This window comes from Cornus florida, unplaced genomic scaffold (genome assembly GCF_030987335.1).
Source record: "Cornus florida cultivar Cherokee Brave unplaced genomic scaffold, ASM3098733v1 CherokeeBrave_3.0.0_Hap2_Chr10, whole genome shotgun sequence".
In the NCBI taxonomy this organism is placed as follows: Eukaryota; Viridiplantae; Streptophyta; class Magnoliopsida; order Cornales; family Cornaceae; genus Cornus; species Cornus florida.
The window spans coordinates 93458690-93477069 of record NW_026775580.1 but is presented as its reverse complement, the minus strand read 5'-3'; the positions used below and the strand labels follow the sequence as shown (position 1 = coordinate 93477069).

The window sequence follows — 18380 nt, the reverse complement described above, 5'->3', positions numbered from 1 at the left end:
TGACGACCGATCCGAAACTTCGGGGGGTCTTGTGGATGTATTTTAAGATTTCATTTTCAATTTAGGAAATTTAAAAACCTTACGAAGCCCCATTTCCTTTCTTTGGGCAGTAGCTTGAAATGATTTTCAACTTCTAGACCTGATTTTCTTGAGGGTATTTTGGGCATTTTACAGTGCATTTTTTTTGTTTCCGTTCATGAGGTCGGGTAGAAAACTTGATTTTAAGGAGGGTTTGTTCTTTGAGTTTTTCCAAAAAAGTCCGTTTAGATACCCGTTTTTACTCTCAGTTGCAGCAATAGTGGGTTAACGGCACTGTAGCTGTCACGGCATTCGTCGGGCCGCCGCGACGTCGATTTTGTTTTTAACCTTTCTCCCTCATCCGGACTCCAAGTCAAGTGAATTTTTTTTTTAAAATTGATTAATTTTTCATTGTCTATCCAACGGTTTACTCGGTTACACCCGAATATTTCTGAATAATTACCAGTTTACCCTTTTAGCTTTATTGCTCGTTTTTCTTTGTTTTGTCGTTTCTTCTTCGTCCGGACTCCGAATCATGCAATTCTTGAGTCCATCTCGATTAGTTTTTCGTTGTCTTTCCAGCGGTGTGCTCGGTAATACTTGAATCTATATTTTTTTAGAAATAACCATTTTGACCTTGGGACTATTTTTGTCATATTTCTAATACTTTGCTTCTGCATTCGGACCCATCAATGGGTCAGCACAGGATGCACTGGGTTTAAAAATCCAAGGTCGTCACAATGTCGAGATCAACCTCGACGTTAACCCCAAACCTCGGCACCTTCTTAGTTGCAGACCCAACCATCCTCGCCACCATGGTCTTATTTGTTGCATTGGTGTCACATTTTTTTTGGTTTATGAAATTATCAACTGTCACATCAAGTATAACTCTCAAAACGACATGGTTTTAAGTAATGGTAAAATTTTCTTTTAATATTTCCGACCAAGTCACCTACCGAAATGCAACAAATCAATAGTGTAGGGGTTTTTTTTGCAAGAAAATCATAGTTCAGGAAGTTTCTTGTAGTTCAAGGGGGTTAGTTGCAAAACCCCAATAGTTCAGGTTTTATTTTATTTTTATTTTTATTTTTTTTTTCCGCATTTTATCCTTATTTATATTATATAAAATATATAAATATAAATACAATTTATATAATGGTTCGGATTGGTCTTGTAGAACTTCAATTTAGAACTGAGCCGTTTATAAATGGTTCCATATTTTTAGAATCGAAATTTAACCGAACCATGAAAAAATTGAACCAAATTGATCGATCTGATTTGGTCACATTTGATTTATCGGTTGAACCATATTTTTGTGCAACCCTATGATGCACAGTGGATGGCGGTATCCTTTGAAAGATACTTAGAATAAAAAGAAAGGAATGCCAATGAAAAAGGAGGTGTGGAGACACAAATAAATAAATATAGACAGAGGAGATGAGAAATGAGGGTTACGTTTGGTATTGTGGAAAAATAATAATAATAACATTAGTTAGGAGATGAAGAAAGGAAATGAGTTGACAATGTTAACCCCTTCTCATATTTGGTTGATTAATGAAAAAAAGAAAGGCAATTATACAATTTATGCCATTTTAATGAATTTATTATTATACCCTCTTCCATGGATTTTGTTTTTTATAAAAATAAGTGTAAATTTGGTTTAACAAAGTTCAATTAAAAATGCTAGTTTCTCCTTCCATTTCCTCCCATATATGAAAAACCAACTAATCAAGCTTTAATGTATCCCTCCAAATCATTTTACCTTACAAAATTTTATACCAAACACAAATAATCATATCTCTCAATTTCTCTTCTTTCACTTCAATTTATTTCCAACCAAACTAGGTCTAAAAAGAAAGCCTAGCTATCTAAACATTTATTATTTTATGCTCCATTTGATAGAGAAAGAAAGAAGAAGGTGGGGGGAAGATAAGAAAAAAATAAATAAATTTTCTTCGTTCGGTAGAGATGAAACAAGAAGACAATAAAAAAGAGAATTGAGAAGTCATTATTCCTCCTCCACAAATTTTTATTCCTCAAATATGGACAGAAGAAAAAAAGACAAGACTATTACAAAAGTTTTTAAATTATTACAAAACTTTTTTTATAACTAACACTATTTCTTCCATTATATTATAAGTTCATAATAAACAAAATAAAATATTATCTCATTATCTTCTCTTACATCTATATATTTGATGGAAGGGAGAATAAAATAAATGTCTCATTTATATATATATAATATCTTTTATAGGAATGTCTCATTTATTTTATTCTCCCCTTCTATCAATTTTCTCCCTTCCTAACAAAAAGAGCATTAATATCCGAAGCATATATTGTTTGGTTACATATAAGCATTTATAAAGGCAAAATGCTAAGAAATCTTAAAAAGGAAAATACCAAAATAGTACTTGACAACTAAAACATGAATAAAACAAAAAATATATAATAAAACAAAAATTCTCGATTCTTTGCCCCTCCTTAAAGTAAAGGTCAATTAGGGCGTGGTCCATGCATTCCCATCTATGTCTTGATCTCCATGAAGTCGATGTGTATGGCATACGTCAAATAAACAAAAGTAAATTTATTCCATAAACATCTCGTATTTATTGGTTAAAAAATAGGTAGACATTGTCATGGTATTGAACACACTTGGGACATAATTATAAATGTTGTGAAATTTCAATATATTATTTTTTAGTTAGGCATGATCGATACATATTTAAAACACTTTTGAGATACACTAGGATGATTTTATAATTGTAAGTTTTTGAAGAATGAGATTGAATATTTAAATATATTATAAGTTAATTAGAAAAATAATATAAATTTTTAAAAACAAAAACAACATTAATTATTTTTAAACTCAAAATTAATAATTTCATTTATGATTACTCCGATAAAATGAAAAAAACTACCAGTCTAACCTATCCAATTATTATTTATTTATTTTTTTACGTATTAGTGTCTCGTTCGATTAATATTTTTGATCTGAGGTCGGCCCGAATTAGGTTTGCCCATTGGCAAAATTGGGCTTTAGCCGAGCCCACTTGCGACTCTTCATTCTTCCTAGTCACAGGTGCGCTCGCTCTCTCTCTCTCTCTCTCTCTCTAACCATCCAACCATGGCTCCTCCCAGAATACTACTGTGCGGAGATGTTTTTGGCCGGCTCAACCAGCTCTTCAAACGAGTTTCATCGGTATATCTCTTGCCATTATGCCATATATGTATATACATGTTCTCTCTCTATATATATCACTCTAGGGTTATCACTTAACTAGCACTGACAAACACGCACTGATTCTTGTCATTTTAATCGATTTAGGTCAATAAATCAGCTGGTCCGTTCGATTCACTTCTCTGCGTCGGTCAGTTCTTCCCGGACTCGCCGGACTCGCTGGAAGAGTTCACGAACTATATCGAAGGCCGGTCCTCAATCCCTATCCCTACTTATTTCATTGGCGACTATGGCATTGCCTCCCCCAAGGTTCTATCGGCGGCTTTGAAGGACTCGGCCAACCAAGGGTTCAAGATGGATGGTCTCAAGATTTGTGAGAATTTGTATTGGCTGAAAGGCAGTGGAAATTTTGCACTCCATGGTATGACAAGGAACCCTTGAATTGAATTGTAATTTGTTTGAATTCAACTGATTAATATAGTTTTATTGTTTTTTTCCCCCTCAAAAGTTTCAACTTTTTGAGTGAATAGACAACTGATGGCTAACAATTGATGTATTGTAGTATTGTACTGTGATTTGGGGTGAATCTTAGTTGTGATTGGCACTATGATGGAAGTCTAGTTATTGTCATATATGATGGAAACCGAGGGAACTATAAACCTTTTAATGTAATGAAAGTGAGGAAGGGTGGTTCTGTACAGCTCGGATCATATCCGAACCATTAAATGCCATATGCTCCAACTGAGTCTGCAGACTAGAGCTTTTTTTCACTTAATGTCGGATTGATTTACCGGTCATGATTCATTTAAAAACGGAAATGCCGCAGCCACGTTAAATTTTAGAGCCCAACTGGAGGCGTTAACTAGATAGAATATCATTTTCCTTTGGGAAATGTTAAAAATTATTTATCACACAAAGAAAACATTGTGGCATCTGAATTTGGCTGGGGCAGAACCCTTATTGTTTAGAGATAAGTTCTGTTAAACATTTAAAAAAATTTCATCTACTGCAGATTTATTTATTTATTTCAATAGGATTGAGTTCCTTTGAATTTAAATTCAATTGCACTTCTTTGGTATATTCTTTTAGCAAATGTAGAACGAACATCTTCTTTTGGATAAAATTGAGCAAGAGTATAATATCACGTGTTATTTCTATTTCCTTTTTTTCTTTTTTCTTTTTTATATATTTGATAGCTGATTTATAGATTCATATTTAGGGTTATCTGTGGCGTATTTATCTGGTAGGCATTCAACAAGTAGTCAACAATTTGGGACGTACAGTCAAGATGATGTTGACGCATTGCGGGCATTAGCCGAGGAACCTGGAATAATAGACTTGTTCTTAACATATCCTTTGGTTATAAATGATCTTTCTGCCTCTATTAGCCACTCATTTTTCTATTTGCGTTCAATTCACTATAGGTTATAAATTGTGGTATTCCTTGTTATGCTACCTGTTTGTTTCACTTCCTTAGCTAGATATCACTAATGAATGGCCAAGTGGTGTCATGAATAGGGCTTCTGCATCTGATCTACCTCCAGAAATCTCAGATTCATCTGGTAGTGATTCCAACATATCGCAACTAGTAGCAGAAATCAAGCCTCGGTAAGTGGTGGTTGGTAATCCGTCCCCCTCCTCCCCCCAAGACAACGGATAAAGAAAAGACAACTAAGGAATATATAAATAAAACTAAAAAAACTTTTTCCTTCTCTAAGCATTTATCTTGTGGCTCTAGCTACAATTATTTGAAGGTCTAAGCTTTCAATTAGTAATGTACCATTATCAAGCACCACTTCTACTTTTTTATTTATTTCTTTATAATAATATATTGTTTGTGCGATTAAACACTTCTTGCTTCATTTTTATCATAGGTATTCTATAATATATCTTTCTAGATAATGACTCTTCCTAATGTATGGTTTCTAAGACTCTTGCTTCAACTGGAAAACCCAGCTTTCACAAAACCTATATGCAACAATAATTGATAGCCCCTTAAAATTTACATGTCTACAGATTAAAAATAATAATTTAATAATTCAAGGGGTTCCAACTTGTTTTGCTTATCATTACGTTGGTTGCACTATTGACTTATCCATGCTTATATTATATATATATATTAACAATGATAATTAATACGACTGGGAAGGCTACCAAACAACCCTGGTCATGCTCCATCCTTTCGATGATAGCAATTAATCATCCCGGACCTGTATATGGCACAGTTGCAGAAAGGATTTGTTTGCAAACTGGCAACAACAAATTGTTAGGAGGTTCGGCTAAGTTCAGAACTGTTTGTAGTATTCACAATGCAGTAACAAAAGTAGAAAGGAGAATAAAGAAGCAAGAGGCTAGTAGAACCTCGTCATAAAAGATATTGTGAGAATATGAAAAAATATCTCATTGCCTTCCATTCCTCTTTCTTCCTTTAGATGACAGAAATTCACAGTATTACACTGCACAATTTCATATTCTTTTTGTCTGTGCTCTAGCCTAAATAAGATGTAAGTTGTAACTTGTTTTCCCTGATTGAAAGTTGTATCTTTTGAAAGTTATATAGCACAGTTGCAGAAAGGATTTGTTTGCAAACTGCCAACAACAAATTGTTAGGATGCTCGGCTAAGTTCAGAACTGTTTGTAATATTCACAACGCAGTATCAAAAGTAGAAAGGAGAATAAAGAAGCAAGAGGCTAGTAGAACCTCATCATAAAAGATATTGTGAGAATATGAAATAATATCTCATTGCTTTCCATTTCTCTTTCGTCCTTTAGATGACAGAAATTCACAGTATTGCACTGCACAATTTCATATTCTTTTTGTCTGTGCTCTAGCCTAAATAAGATGTAAGTTGTAACTTGTTTTACCTGATTGAAAGTTGTATCTTTTGGTAGCTATCACATCGCAGGTACTAAGGGTGTATACTGTGCTCGAGAACCCTATGCTAATGTCGAGGCTGTACATGTTACCCGTTTCTTAGGTCTTGCTCCTGTTGGAAATAAAAATAAACAGGTTTGATTCTTATTCTCGTCATAATTTTCTGAACTTTTTCTTTGTTTTCTTGCATGGCTGTTGGTATTTTGGATTTTTTCTTTTCTTTTTCTGAATGTGCATTATGTTTCCAAGTTATTTGAGCTGAGCTTTGTTCTAAAAGGTATGCTTTAGTTAGTGTGTGCATATACATTAGACATCAGCTGGTGATCGGTAGTCGGGATCTGATGGCCAAAGTTTGGAGAATATTCATATTTAGCTTTGTGAATGGAATGCATGTTTCCTTTTTTTTATTTTCATGTTCTGTATGTAAAATTTTGTGAAACCCTTTCTGTACGTGTTTCAATCTACACATATCTGTTGCCTTCCTAACAGCATATGTGTGTCTTTGAGGGATGTATTTATGCATTCTTGATTTTATTCAGTTTTTAAGAGATACTGCATCCATTTGGCTTTGCTTCTAATTAGTCTCTTTCTAATAAATTGGAAATAACCGAAACATATGCTGTTTGTTTATGTAAAGAAAAAAGATCCATTTTCCTTTTCTGTTTTCACATCAACTGCATTTGGCTTCCAGGCATTTTATAACACTTGGTTTTTGCTTCTGGTCAGAAATTTATTCATGCAATTTCTCCTGCTCCAGCATCCACCATGTCTGCTGCTGAGATTTGCATGAAGCCACCAAATACTACTTTATCTCCATTTACATCTGTGGAAAACGCAGTCCATAATGAGGGAGTTGCGAAGAGGCCTAGTGATACTGGTTCTGACTCGCAGTATTGGCGGTATGATGTCTCCCAGAAACGGCAGAAAGGAGATGGTGATGGCAGTAAGCCATGTTTTAAGTTTTTATCTTCAGGGTCTTGTCCACGAGGGGAGAATTGCCACTTTCGGCATGATGGAGATGCAAGGGAACAATGTATGAGAGGTGTGTGCTTTGATTTTCTTAACAAAGGAAAATGTGAAAGGGGTCTGGAGTGCAACTTCAAGCACACTTTACTGGAGGAAGGTGAGAGCTTGCCTAACAGGAGACCTAGATCTGGAAATGCTGACGCTAACAGGTTGTACTTTATTGAACTACTCATTCTTCCTGATTTGTTTGAATGGTCATTACAAATTAATTTTATTTCAACTTGAGATGCACGAGTCATTATATTGTGTTAAGCAAGAATGTGTGATTTCACTATTTACTTATGCTCCGTTTGGTAGGATGGAAGAAAATTGGATGGAAGGGAGAGAAGAGGAGGTAAATGAAACATCCTTAGGGAAGAGATTGTGCCCTTCCCTCTTTTTGTTTGGTTAGATGGAAGAGAAGAGAATAAGACAATACCTTATTTTGTTTGTTAGGAGAGAAGAAAAGAAAGAGTGCTAATTATAACTAAAGTATTGTAATTTAAAAACATTTATAATAGCCTTGCCTTTCTTCCTTCGTATCTTCCGTCCTCCCTGTCCATATTTGGAGGGATGAAAATTTGTGGAGGAGGAAGGATGACTCATCCATCCTCTTTCCTCTTCTCTCCTTATCTCCTCTCTACCAAACGAAGGAAATATGTTTCTTCCTTCCTATCTTCCATCCACCCATCTTCTTTCCTTCCTACCAACTGGAGCATTAATTTCTGATTATCTTATTTCTCATACTTTCTATTCCAGTTTGTGATAGTAATGATCATTCTGCCACTGAGTTTCAGGTCAAAAGATTGCTGGTTTTGTTTGTCAAGTCCCAAGCTGGAGTCACATCTAATCACTAGCATTGGGGAACATTACTACTGTGCACTTGCTAAAGGACCACTAGTTCAAGATCACGTGCTGATGGTACCTGTTGAGCATTTGCCTAATACCCTTTCTTTATCCCCAGAATGCGAAATGGAGTTGGCTAGATTTCAAAGCAGTCTCAAAATGTATTTCAATAATCAAGGGAAGGAAGTGGTTTTTTTTGAGTTGGTTTTCAAACGAGGTACTCATGCTAATCTTCAGGTAAAATAAATTTCCGTTTCAATATTTTTAACTTTATGCTTAATGAGTAAAGTGGAGTGCTTATGCAATTTATCCTGCGCTGACAAGAGTTAGTTGGTAAAAAATTTTATCTTGCTGTGTGTCTTTTTCTCATGTTCTTTTTTTTTTTTTTTTTTACCTTTTTCTCACTGGTAAATTTTCCAAAAATATCTTTAGGAGAAAATCAAGTGATTCTCTTCTGTGGTAGTCTATAGTGTGTTTGTTAATATCTCCTCAGTGTTGGCCATGGGGCAGGAGAAGTATATTAGGGTTCACCTTACTGTAATACCGTTACTTCCATTTCCTATGTGCAGAATTAAGAATGCAGTATATAAAATAACTACTTTTGTAATTCTGAATTCGTGATTCTTTATGTTTCTGTGATGCATTGGCAGGATTTGTTTTTTTGCTTATATTTTACTACTTATGCTCTTATGTTTATTTCTCTATTTCAATTATGCATGTTCCGTTGCAGGTTGTTCCTATTCCGTCATCTAAAGCATCTGCTGTTCAACGAATTTTTGATTTAGCTGCTGAAAAGTTGGGGTTCAAATTTGTGGTGATGAAAAGTAAGTTAATTCTTCTAGTAACTAATGCATACAGGTTCTGGGGATTGCTTTGTTACTTGGCTCCTTCAAATGCCTTTAAGGTTATCTGGTTTGTTTTACACTGTTTTCTGATACTCCCTCCGTGTCAAAATTCTTGGGTGTTTTGGGGAATCCAACTTTTTATGATGGTAGGTTTTTAATATATATTTTTTATTATATTGATAAAAGTGAATTTTCAAATTTATCCTTGCTCAAAGACAAAAGAGTACTTTGAAATTACTGCACTTGTTTAATAAAGTAAACAAGTGCACTTGTTTAGTAGTGCATCTTCCATTTTTGGATGTCCCAAAATAGAAAGATGGACAAGTACTTTGGGACGGAGGGAGTATAAATTTTGTTGGACATGTAACCAGCTTGACCTCAGTTAAATATGACAGGATGATAAAATTACTCAATGGACCAGGAATTAGTAATATGTTTGCCTTCAGTTGGTCTTTGTCTTTTTTATCCCCTTCATTTTCCCTATTTGAATTCAGAGTTGGTTTTCATCAAATTTGTGATTAATCTGTTTCACTTTACACCCCTCTTTTTTTCTTTTCTTTTTTTTTTCAATAAAAAAACAAAAGCAAGAACATTAAATCAATCTCAATTGGCTTCAAAAAAAAAAAAAAAAAAAAAGGCTGGGTAATGCAGTCCTATCAATTCATTTTCATGGCTTATGTATCTTCAATCTGATGTTATTTTGATTGCAGATGATAATAATTCTGAAGGGAGAAAATTGTTGCGGATGCAGTTTAATAACAATTGCAGTTTATTCTATGTGGAGCTTCCTGGAGGTACAATACTATCACATTCCGTCGAGGAGAATGAGAAATTCCCAGTCCAGTTTGGTCGTGAGGTTAGATACTAATATTCAGCTACTAAAATGTCATATTCTAACTTTACTAGTTGCTTTAATTATTATCTGTGGTGGTAAATGAGTCTTGGGTAATTGGTTTTAATCAGTGTATTTTCTTATTAATTAATTGATTCCTCACCTATTTGTTGTTGAAAACCAAAGTGATTTACCCCATATTAGAGTTTCTCCATATTATTCATATTTTCAACTATTTATTTGTGGTCGGTTATTCATGCTTTCAATTAACTTCACCTGAACTAGAATGTTGTTTCTATCACCCTCATCTTTTACAATAAGATTTACCATCATGGTGTGGGACTTCTGGTTATGTCCGCAAACCAGATGACAGGTTTACATAAAGATTCACTATTGATTGATGAGTGATGATATAAATCACATACTATGAATTCTTTTATTCGTAGAGGCTAAATGTGTTCCGAATGTCACACGTTTCCCTTATTTTGCGTTGATGGATCAGTGTTGTAACTCCAGTGAACAAAAAGGACTTTCACGTCTATTATATATGTCAATAAAATGCATTCTAACACATGATTGTACAAGTTGCTCATAGCAGTTATTTGAAAAATCCAAATGATCACAAGCATATAGTTTTAAATCTTTTTGTGAATCATCAGCCCGAGAATTTCCATGTGACCTGACAGGATGGTTTGATTAGCAAATAGGGTTGATATATCATATCACCATAGGTCTGGGCAATCACCAAACTGTAGTTATTTGGTATAAATATTGTTTTATTGGACTGGATGGGTTATACTAATTTCATGATTTGGCATTTTCTATATATGATCAAGAAAAAGGAATTAAAATGAATGTTCTTTCAATCTTGTTACTAAATTAATGAGTTATGATATTTAGATAGATTTGCTTATCTAATGATGCTCTGAGGCTGTTAAATGGTAACTCTTACTGGCTTCTTGACATATATCATATGCACGGTGCAATACAAATCATTTGAATATATTGTGAATTTTTGGTTCAGAATTAGAGATCATTTACCCTCATGAGCTATAACTTGAAATTTCCTTTGACGAGAAACGCACTACTCTTTATTATATATACTATATGATTGTACACTTCAAGCTAGACCTATTGTATTGAATGGAATATTACAGGTTTTAGCAGGCTTGCTGAACGTGGCAGATAAGGCTGATTGGAGAAACTGTAAGTTCAGCAAAGAAGAGGAATTGAAAATGGCAGAAAGTTTCAAGAATGAATTTGAAGAATATGACCCAAATCGGTAATTCTTAGAAGAACAGAAGGTATGGAAACTAGAATTGTTAGTCTAGTGTTCATTGTACCATTGCTACTTTTCCATTGAATGGTGCTAGGATAATATAATCGTCTTTTAAGTGGAAGAGTGCCAACTCAGAAGACATCTGCTCGGTGGTCTGATTGCCCCCGCCACAAACTGCCGCGTGACGTTATTGTGTTTAGATTCAGGTCGTTAAGAGAAGGTGCCTTCCCCATGTATTTCAGCTCTGATGTCGTGCTCAAAGGTGAAAATTCTCATGTGAGGAACCACATTTCAAATTTAAATTCCGGTCTATGTTTGCCATTGGGAATGAAATAGGACTAGATAGTTATTTTTAGTAGCATTCCTCTAGGCGTTGAAAAAAATTGAAAATTTTGAAATCATATATGTAAAATATATGTGGAGTTTGTATCCAATCTCTCTCTCTCTCTCTATTTGTACAAACAGGAGTGAGCCTCCAGAAGCAGGAAATATTTGCCCAGTTTACGTCCATATGTTTCTCTGCTGTCTGATTAGATTTCATGGTAGAGAGTAGTAGGTTTTTTCTTTTTCTTTTAAAAGGCTTGAACACGGCTCACAGACACAAGAAGTAACTTAACCACTCAGGCAAAACCGCAAGGTCCGCAAGAACGTTTCGCAAAGAATAAAACCGTATATTTCATGATTTTATCACCAGATAATTAGATTGAGGAATAGGGAACGAAATGGAGCCGTGTATTTAAATTCGAGGTAAATTTGAATCTGCACAATTATCTTGGTATCGGAGTTATTTTGGGTACGAGTCTGTACATTGATCCATTTAATGCCGTACTAATACATTTATACCTATGGACCTATTGTTGATTCGTATTCATATTTTGATCGCTTCTAAATTCGGATTTAAAAATTAGTCTAAACAAAATCAAAATACTTTTGAATGTGTATATTCTCTAGTCAAATTAGATCCATTTCATGTCTATTGAGGAATTGTAAGGTTTGAGAAGTGTTCCATTCTTTGAAATTTTGTTTTGAGCATTACAGGGACTTCAATAGTGGTGCACAATCCAAATAAAATTGTTCTTACATTAATAAAAATAATAATGATGATGGTACTTAGATTCTTTTTTGTGTACTTGGCTCAATGTTAATACGGAGTAAATATTACTGCAATTCTTAACAGTGATGAAAAAAAAAAAAAATAGAAAAAAAAATGTGGAGAAAGAAAAAAGAAAAAGAAAAAAGACAAGAGATTAATGATATCATTGTAATGATACTTTTTATTCGCTTGATACAGTGAGTAAATTCAAGTGTGAGTTTTATTCACTATATTAAAGGGCTATAAATAAGTTTGAGAATTTTGCTTAAGAATTATTTTCAGTAAAAAAGAAACTTACGAAGCTCAAGTATTTTTAACATTAGTCAGGTCTATGTACATCTTTTAACTGAGGTAAAATTAAGGATCAAATTTTAATAATAAGTTAATCATTTAAATAATGATAGTTACGAACTCTATTTGAATTTTTTTCATTATTTTGTTAAATTGATACTAATAATAAAATAAAAGTAAATTAAGATTTAAACGAAGAAAATAAAAATAATTTAATAAAAAATAAAAATTTAATGAGAAGGGTAAAATAGTTTTTTTATGATGAATTTGTCTTTAATTATAATAAATCATTAGTTTAGGAGGCAGGTTGTATTTCATGTAAATTATTTGCAAAAGGATAATAATAATTCAGGGTTTTTTTTTTTCTCCATCACGCGGTCAAAGCCGGGCCTTTTAAGATTTGCTAACATTGAACGGTCGAAGAAAAGTCTAGGCGAGAGAACCATGGACCTTAATGAACTGCCGGAGTACTGAATATCACAAGAGTCATAAAGTAGTGCGTAGGACTTGTGCGTTTCGGTCCTCAGATAACACAGCAGAGAAGGCGAGGCCAAGATCTATCAATTGCTTCATCACAAAATGGTACCAAATTTCCGAACTTTCTCCCAAAATTGCTGTTTCTGTTTTTCAAAAAATTTCAGCTAATTTTTGTGTTTTCGTTTTGAAGGCTACGTCAGTGAAAGCAATCTCGAGCCCCGTCCCTGATGTCTGGTACCCAACCCTATCTGTCTTCATGCTATTGATCGGCCTTGTACTCACTGCTTCTTTCTTCATGTAAGCAACCTGATCCAAAACACTTTCTGTGATTTTTAAAATAAGGCACCCTTTTTTTTGTGTTTTCATGAAATGATCTGATCCAGAATGGTTTTTGCGTGTTTTTTTTTAGAACAATTACAAGCTGTTTAATTCAAGTGTATTTGAGAATTTTATAGATTTTAATTTCAATCAAGCGAATTGGGTATATTGTCATTTTGATCTGTCTGGAAGGTAAGTATCAGGAGGATTTGGTGAATGAGAAGTGGATCCATGTGCATTGTTGTATGGTTGGAATATGATTCTTATTTTCATGTAATACTATATGCGAATGTGTTGGGGAAATTCTTGATTCTTGACCCAGGATAATCTTAAGAGGAGGAGACAAGTTGTGGTCAATTGTTGTTGTATGTGCAAGAGAGACGAGGAAATGGTTAATCATCTTCTTTTATGTTGCCCAGTGGCTTGGGATTGCTGGGCTTTGATGTTGGGTTTGTCTGGGTTCAGTGGGTTATGCCCAGGTCGGTCTTCTAGAGGCTTGAGAGGTTGTATAGCGGGGGCCCCAAGCTCGTGATTTCTGGAGGGTCACGCCTGTGCACGTCTGGTGGTGTTTATGGCTTGAAAGATATAGGAGATCCTTTGAAGGGAAGGAGACTCCCATCGGTGGGCTGAAGTTCTCCATTATTAATTCTCTTTTTCGTTGGGTTATAAGGAGAAATTGTAAAATCTCGGATGAGGTAGTTGACTTTTTAGTCTCTTTGAGAGATCAGAGGCCCTATTTGGCCTTGTGTAGCTTTGGAGGGATGCAGTCCCCTTTTGAACGCTTCTTTACACAATCTTATTTATCAACAACATGTAATACTTTGTGCGTCCACTTTATATTGAATTATGAATTCAGTTCGTCTGGTTGTCGATTATGTTATAGCCAAACACATCCCACCTGTAGTTGAAATATTTTTTATGGTGCAGACCTTTAATTTTTCCTGCAAGGCTTCAAGAGGAAGTGAACTTGACAATGGAATGAAAGGTGGTGTGCAAGGGCCAGCATGGTTTAGAAATTGTTGCCATGGCTTCTGCCTTATAGAATAGGCCTGTAGTTTGAAATGGCTTGGAACGTTTTCCAAGTAACCTAACACTCTTGCTGCTTCTTGTCATTGGAGAAATATGAAATGTATGATAATAATATGAGATCCTTATCGGCTAGTACATGTATTCCAACGAGCAATGTGTCACATGTTTAAGTTGAATTCAGTAGATTAGTTGGCTAGTCCTCTTGAGCTGTCTTGGTTGTCTGGGTGCCGGTCTCATTGTAAATCGTGGGTAACATTTTTTTTATCTCAAACCATGACTTACTCTCGTTATGGCTTTCCTTGTTTTTCATTTGATTTCAACTGGAACCATATCATATCTTACTTGTGCAACCATTGGCCTTCAATGGAATAACCAAACCATCTTAACCAACTTCCCATTGGTCACTTCTATTCATCCATTCTTGTTGGTGTGTTTCATTGTTGATTTATGCGCCTTGTTTACTAGCAGAGTATCTGGAAATTCAATTCTCTGCTATCCCAAAAATATGGTGTCAAAAGAATATACATTTCTCCTTTATTTTGGTGGAATTAGTTTCTCATATATTCTTCAAGAATTTAGAATTTGATACTGGAAGTGGAACTTTATCTATTTTTTTCCATGTGCGCTCTATTTGTTCTGTTTGTTTGCCAAATTCTTCACCTTCTCTGGATTATCTGAACTAATTTTTTAAGTTGCCATTAAAGTTTAAAGCCCTAATGTGAGTAATGAGTGTCTACTACCAGTAAACACCTGTAAATTGCTCTAGAAAGAAGCATAACACCATCTGGCCTTGCCATTGCCTCATGTGGAGCTAATATTAAAACCACACTCGACTAGAGGTTTCCACTTCCATTATTTGTAAAAATAGTAGAATCGGCCATAAATCATCACCACCATTGTTTGTCTTTTTAATTCCATATAGTGCATTTCGACTTGCTTTAAATTATTCAAGGTGATCAAGATTAGTTAAGCTACACTTCTTGATCTCCTTCATTCTCTTTTTCTTTGGAGGGGTATTATAGATGCATAATTTGATGGTTTTAGTGGTAGGACGCTTTTTGTGGATAAGTGTCTGATATTGATTCTATTGGTGATAAACTCAAGGTTTCCTTTTGGGGATTTAATGGGTTGGGTGGATCCCTTTTCTGGATGAGGTGGCAAATATTGTCAGGTGATAGATATGAGTCATAGAAGAGGCATTCTATAGTTTGGGAGCTTATCTTTGCCTTTTTGAGACAACGACATAGGTTTGTCTCCATGTTTTTCACTTTCTTTCTTCTTCTTCTTCCTCCTCTTCTTTTTATTTATTTATTTATATTTTTTGACTTTAAGGATAAGGTTTTTGGTACTTCCAGTCCCTTTAGGGATTTTTGTTTGGTATCAACTATGTTTCAGTGGTATATAATTCCAAGTTTCTAAATATCTACTGCAAAAGGTACCAAGTTAGCTTTGAATATATCAGGTAGAGCACTAAACTCTTGCTTCTTTTTTCTCTTCATGCTTGTCTAAAAGGGAAATATGGAAGGCACACTGATAGTGATATATATATATATATATATATAGTTATTTATAATATATCCCATATAAACCTTTTGCTTCCAAGCCTGCTTCTATTGCTGATGGTTGACCTGTCATAATACTTTGGGTTTTCTATAAGTTCAAAATAATCCAGCTTTGTCCTGCTTACCTATCGAAAAGATAATGATGAATAACAACAATACAGCTGAGGCACAGTTAACTGGCTTGGGCTATAATTACATTCATTGCACTCCTGGGTGAAATGGCTTCTGAGTGTAGATTTTCTTCTACACTGTGACCCACATTCAGGGGGTCACCTGATGTTGTGGACACCTTGTGAGGGCAAGGTGTGAGAGAGACATGAAGGATCATTAAGCAAAATATATGGCCCTACATCAAGTAGACTAGTAGAATTGGATTCTTATAAACAATCTGAGTTGTTGAGTCAAATGTTGAGAACAAACATCGTGATCAAATGATGAACTGGTTCTTATGATTGTAGTGAATAATGCAGCAGTATTTATTTATTAAAAGGGAGAAGATATTCTGTATGTGTAGTCTAACGTATTGGTTGTTGGCTTGATTTATAGTGTTAAAGTAACATAATCCTCACAGGCGGGGAACTTTTGATGCTTCTCCAATTGATTTGAATTTTGTGGGAGTCAAGTAAAAACGTCTGATACTGATAAGCTGTTAGCTATGCTAATTTTATTTACTGAAAATGAATTTTTTTTTTTTGTGTCATGCTGCTTTACACATGATCTGAGACTTTCATTTCCTGGCTAAGAACTTACCGCGGGGATGAGTTGGATATTGTTAATCTTCTGCTCAAATTTCAATGAGCTAGTGTAAACTTTTGACTGTCTAAAATCATATGGTAGCATCATTGATTTTAGAATGCAAAATATTTTACCTTTCAGGACATCAATGTCTGTTAGCTTTCACGTCTAGTGGCATTTTTTGAAGTTATGATCTAATAACAGCATTAAATTTATGTTGCAGATATGAAGCAACCTCTTCTAGGAAAAACCGCAGCCTTGCTAAGGAGCTCATGACAGGAACAGTTGCGTCTGTCTTCTTGGTAAGTTCAAGTATCTTCATTCCTATGTTGGAACTTTATATTCATTGGTTCTTCAAATTTTTATTTTAAAATTTTTTGCTGATGCACTTTGATTTCCTTGGTGCAGGGTTTTGGATCCTTATTCTTGCTTCTTGCATGTGGTGTTTATGTTTGATTTCTACACATTGAACCAGTTACAATTCCGCTGAACATGATGGGTTTTGCATGAATGAAGGATTATAGCTTTGAAATATCATCAGTTAGAACTTCTTATGAATTATTATTTGAGTGCAAACTTTACTTTATCACATGATACGGTTCGTTGCGGCAAATGAAATATTGCAAAAAATTAATGAGAATATCTTGTATTTGGGTTCGACTCCCAGATCAGTAGTGGATTTTGGCTTGACCAACCTAAATGCTAGCTATATGCAAAATAAAAAGTAGGTGGATCTTGGGGGCATTGTCGCTTCTCATTATGCTGTGCTTTTAATGCCTGCGCTATGATTCATTGTTGTTTCTCAATTAGGGTTGTTTAATGTGTTGGCGGCCTGGAGGCGTTGGATCCGTTTGGTTTGCAGATTGCCATTATGAGGATTTTCAAGAATGCTCTTTTTCTTTTTCTTTTATTGTTATTATTATTATTATAGGAAATAGAGGATTTTCAAGAATGAATATGGGGTATGTCATATTTGGACTTTTTAGAGTGAAAGGTGAGTGTTTCGAGTCCCCTGACAAATGAATGTGTCAAGGAAAAAAGAAATTGACCAATGGGCAGTTGGATCTGTGAGTCTTGCAAGAAATTCTAGTGGCTCAATCTATGTGTTAAGCACTGCAGCTTAAATTGCCATTACTTTATACCAGTTGAACTTAAATGTTAAGTTCAGATATTATAACACATTGCTACATCCAATTGTGTGTAATGGCGGAGTCTTGTTTCAATTGCAATATGCTAAGAATGGTGGCTTGGTGGTTTTTTATTTTTTATTTATTATATCTTTCAAATTGGAAGGTTGGGGGTTTAAGTTTTGGTTGAGTTTCTTGCGTTAAAAAAAAAAAAAAAAAGAAAGAAGAAAGGGCAAACCTTGTCATGAGATATAAAGTACCACCGACGAGTTAGTGAAGCAAGAGAAAAGAATTTCACAATAAAGTATGGAAATATGCGTTATTTTTCTGCTGTACAACAACCTCCTGAATGTTCTCCTGTGAGATTTAAAAATTATTTAGTTGTAGTACTACTCAATTCATATATTCATATATATTTAATAATTTTTCAATCAATAATTCATGTGGAACAAAACTCTTCTTAAGATAATAGACTAATCTTGTGAGATTTAAAAATTATTAAGTTGTGGCATTACTCAATTCATATATTCATATATATTCAATAATTTTTCAATCAATAATCGATGTGAAACAAAACTCTTCTTAAGATAATAGACTAAGGTAAATTAGTATTAAAATTAAAAAAAAATTAAGAATTTTAGAAGTTCAATTTTCAGAAATATCATCAAATGTTCCTTATTTTTGGCGAAAGGCTTTTTGGATGCTTTTTGAGTTTAAAAATTCATTTTGAGACTATAGAAAGCCCGTCAAACAAGTTCTAAATTTTAATAGCTCACTAGATGTTGTACACCCAATAAAGCGCGATGTGATGTTTGACCAATACAAGAAAATGTTGCAGCGAGAAATCACAAAAAGTAAATAGGCTGATGG

At 34.4% G+C, this 18380-nt stretch overlaps 2 protein-coding genes across 2 annotated transcripts; both read left to right on the top strand.

The window, feature by feature from the left end:
• Positions 1-3076: 3076 nt before the first annotated feature.
• On the top strand, positions 3077-11324 carry LOC132275922 (zinc finger CCCH domain-containing protein 64). Its single transcript, XM_059777121.1, has 10 exons — positions 3077-3217; positions 3344-3617; positions 4416-4545; positions 4685-4804; positions 6089-6206; positions 6798-7246; positions 7874-8159; positions 8653-8746; positions 9478-9623; positions 10757-11324. Exons 1-10 carry the CDS (start codon positions 3143-3145, stop codon positions 10883-10885), a joined length of 1821 nt encoding a protein of 606 aa, XP_059633104.1. The 5' UTR covers positions 3077-3142; the 3' UTR covers positions 10886-11324.
• A 1362-nt stretch (positions 11325-12686) lies between these two features.
• Positions 12687-17740, top strand: LOC132275921 (uncharacterized). The gene is made up of 4 exons (XM_059777120.1): positions 12687-12844; positions 12930-13036; positions 16607-16685; positions 16792-17740. Exons 1-4 carry the CDS (start codon positions 12842-12844, stop codon positions 16837-16839), a joined length of 237 nt encoding a protein of 78 aa, XP_059633103.1. The 5' UTR covers positions 12687-12841; the 3' UTR covers positions 16840-17740.
• Positions 17741-18380: the final 640 nt, after the last annotated feature.

What these genes read in the sequence shown, in the direction of transcription:
- LOC132275922 (XM_059777121.1), top strand. Translation starts at nt 3,143, where the DNA reads ATGGCTCCTCCCAGAATACTACTGTGCGGAGATGTTTTTGGCCGGCTC. An exon ending in GTAGCAGAAATCAAGCCTCG is followed by an intron (nt 4,805 to 6,088) that starts GTAAGTGGTGGT and finishes ATCTTTTGGTAG; the next exon opens with CTATCACATCGCAGGTACTA. An exon ending in CAGTCCAGTTTGGTCGTGAG is followed by an intron (nt 9,624 to 10,756) that starts GTTAGATACTAA and finishes GGAATATTACAG; the next exon opens with GTTTTAGCAGGCTTGCTGAA.
- LOC132275921 (XM_059777120.1), top strand. An exon ending in CTCACTGCTTCTTTCTTCAT is followed by an intron (nt 13,037 to 16,606) that starts GTAAGCAACCTG and finishes TTTATGTTGCAG; the next exon opens with ATATGAAGCAACCTCTTCTA. An exon ending in CAGTTGCGTCTGTCTTCTTG is followed by an intron (nt 16,686 to 16,791) that starts GTAAGTTCAAGT and finishes TCCTTGGTGCAG; the next exon opens with GGTTTTGGATCCTTATTCTT.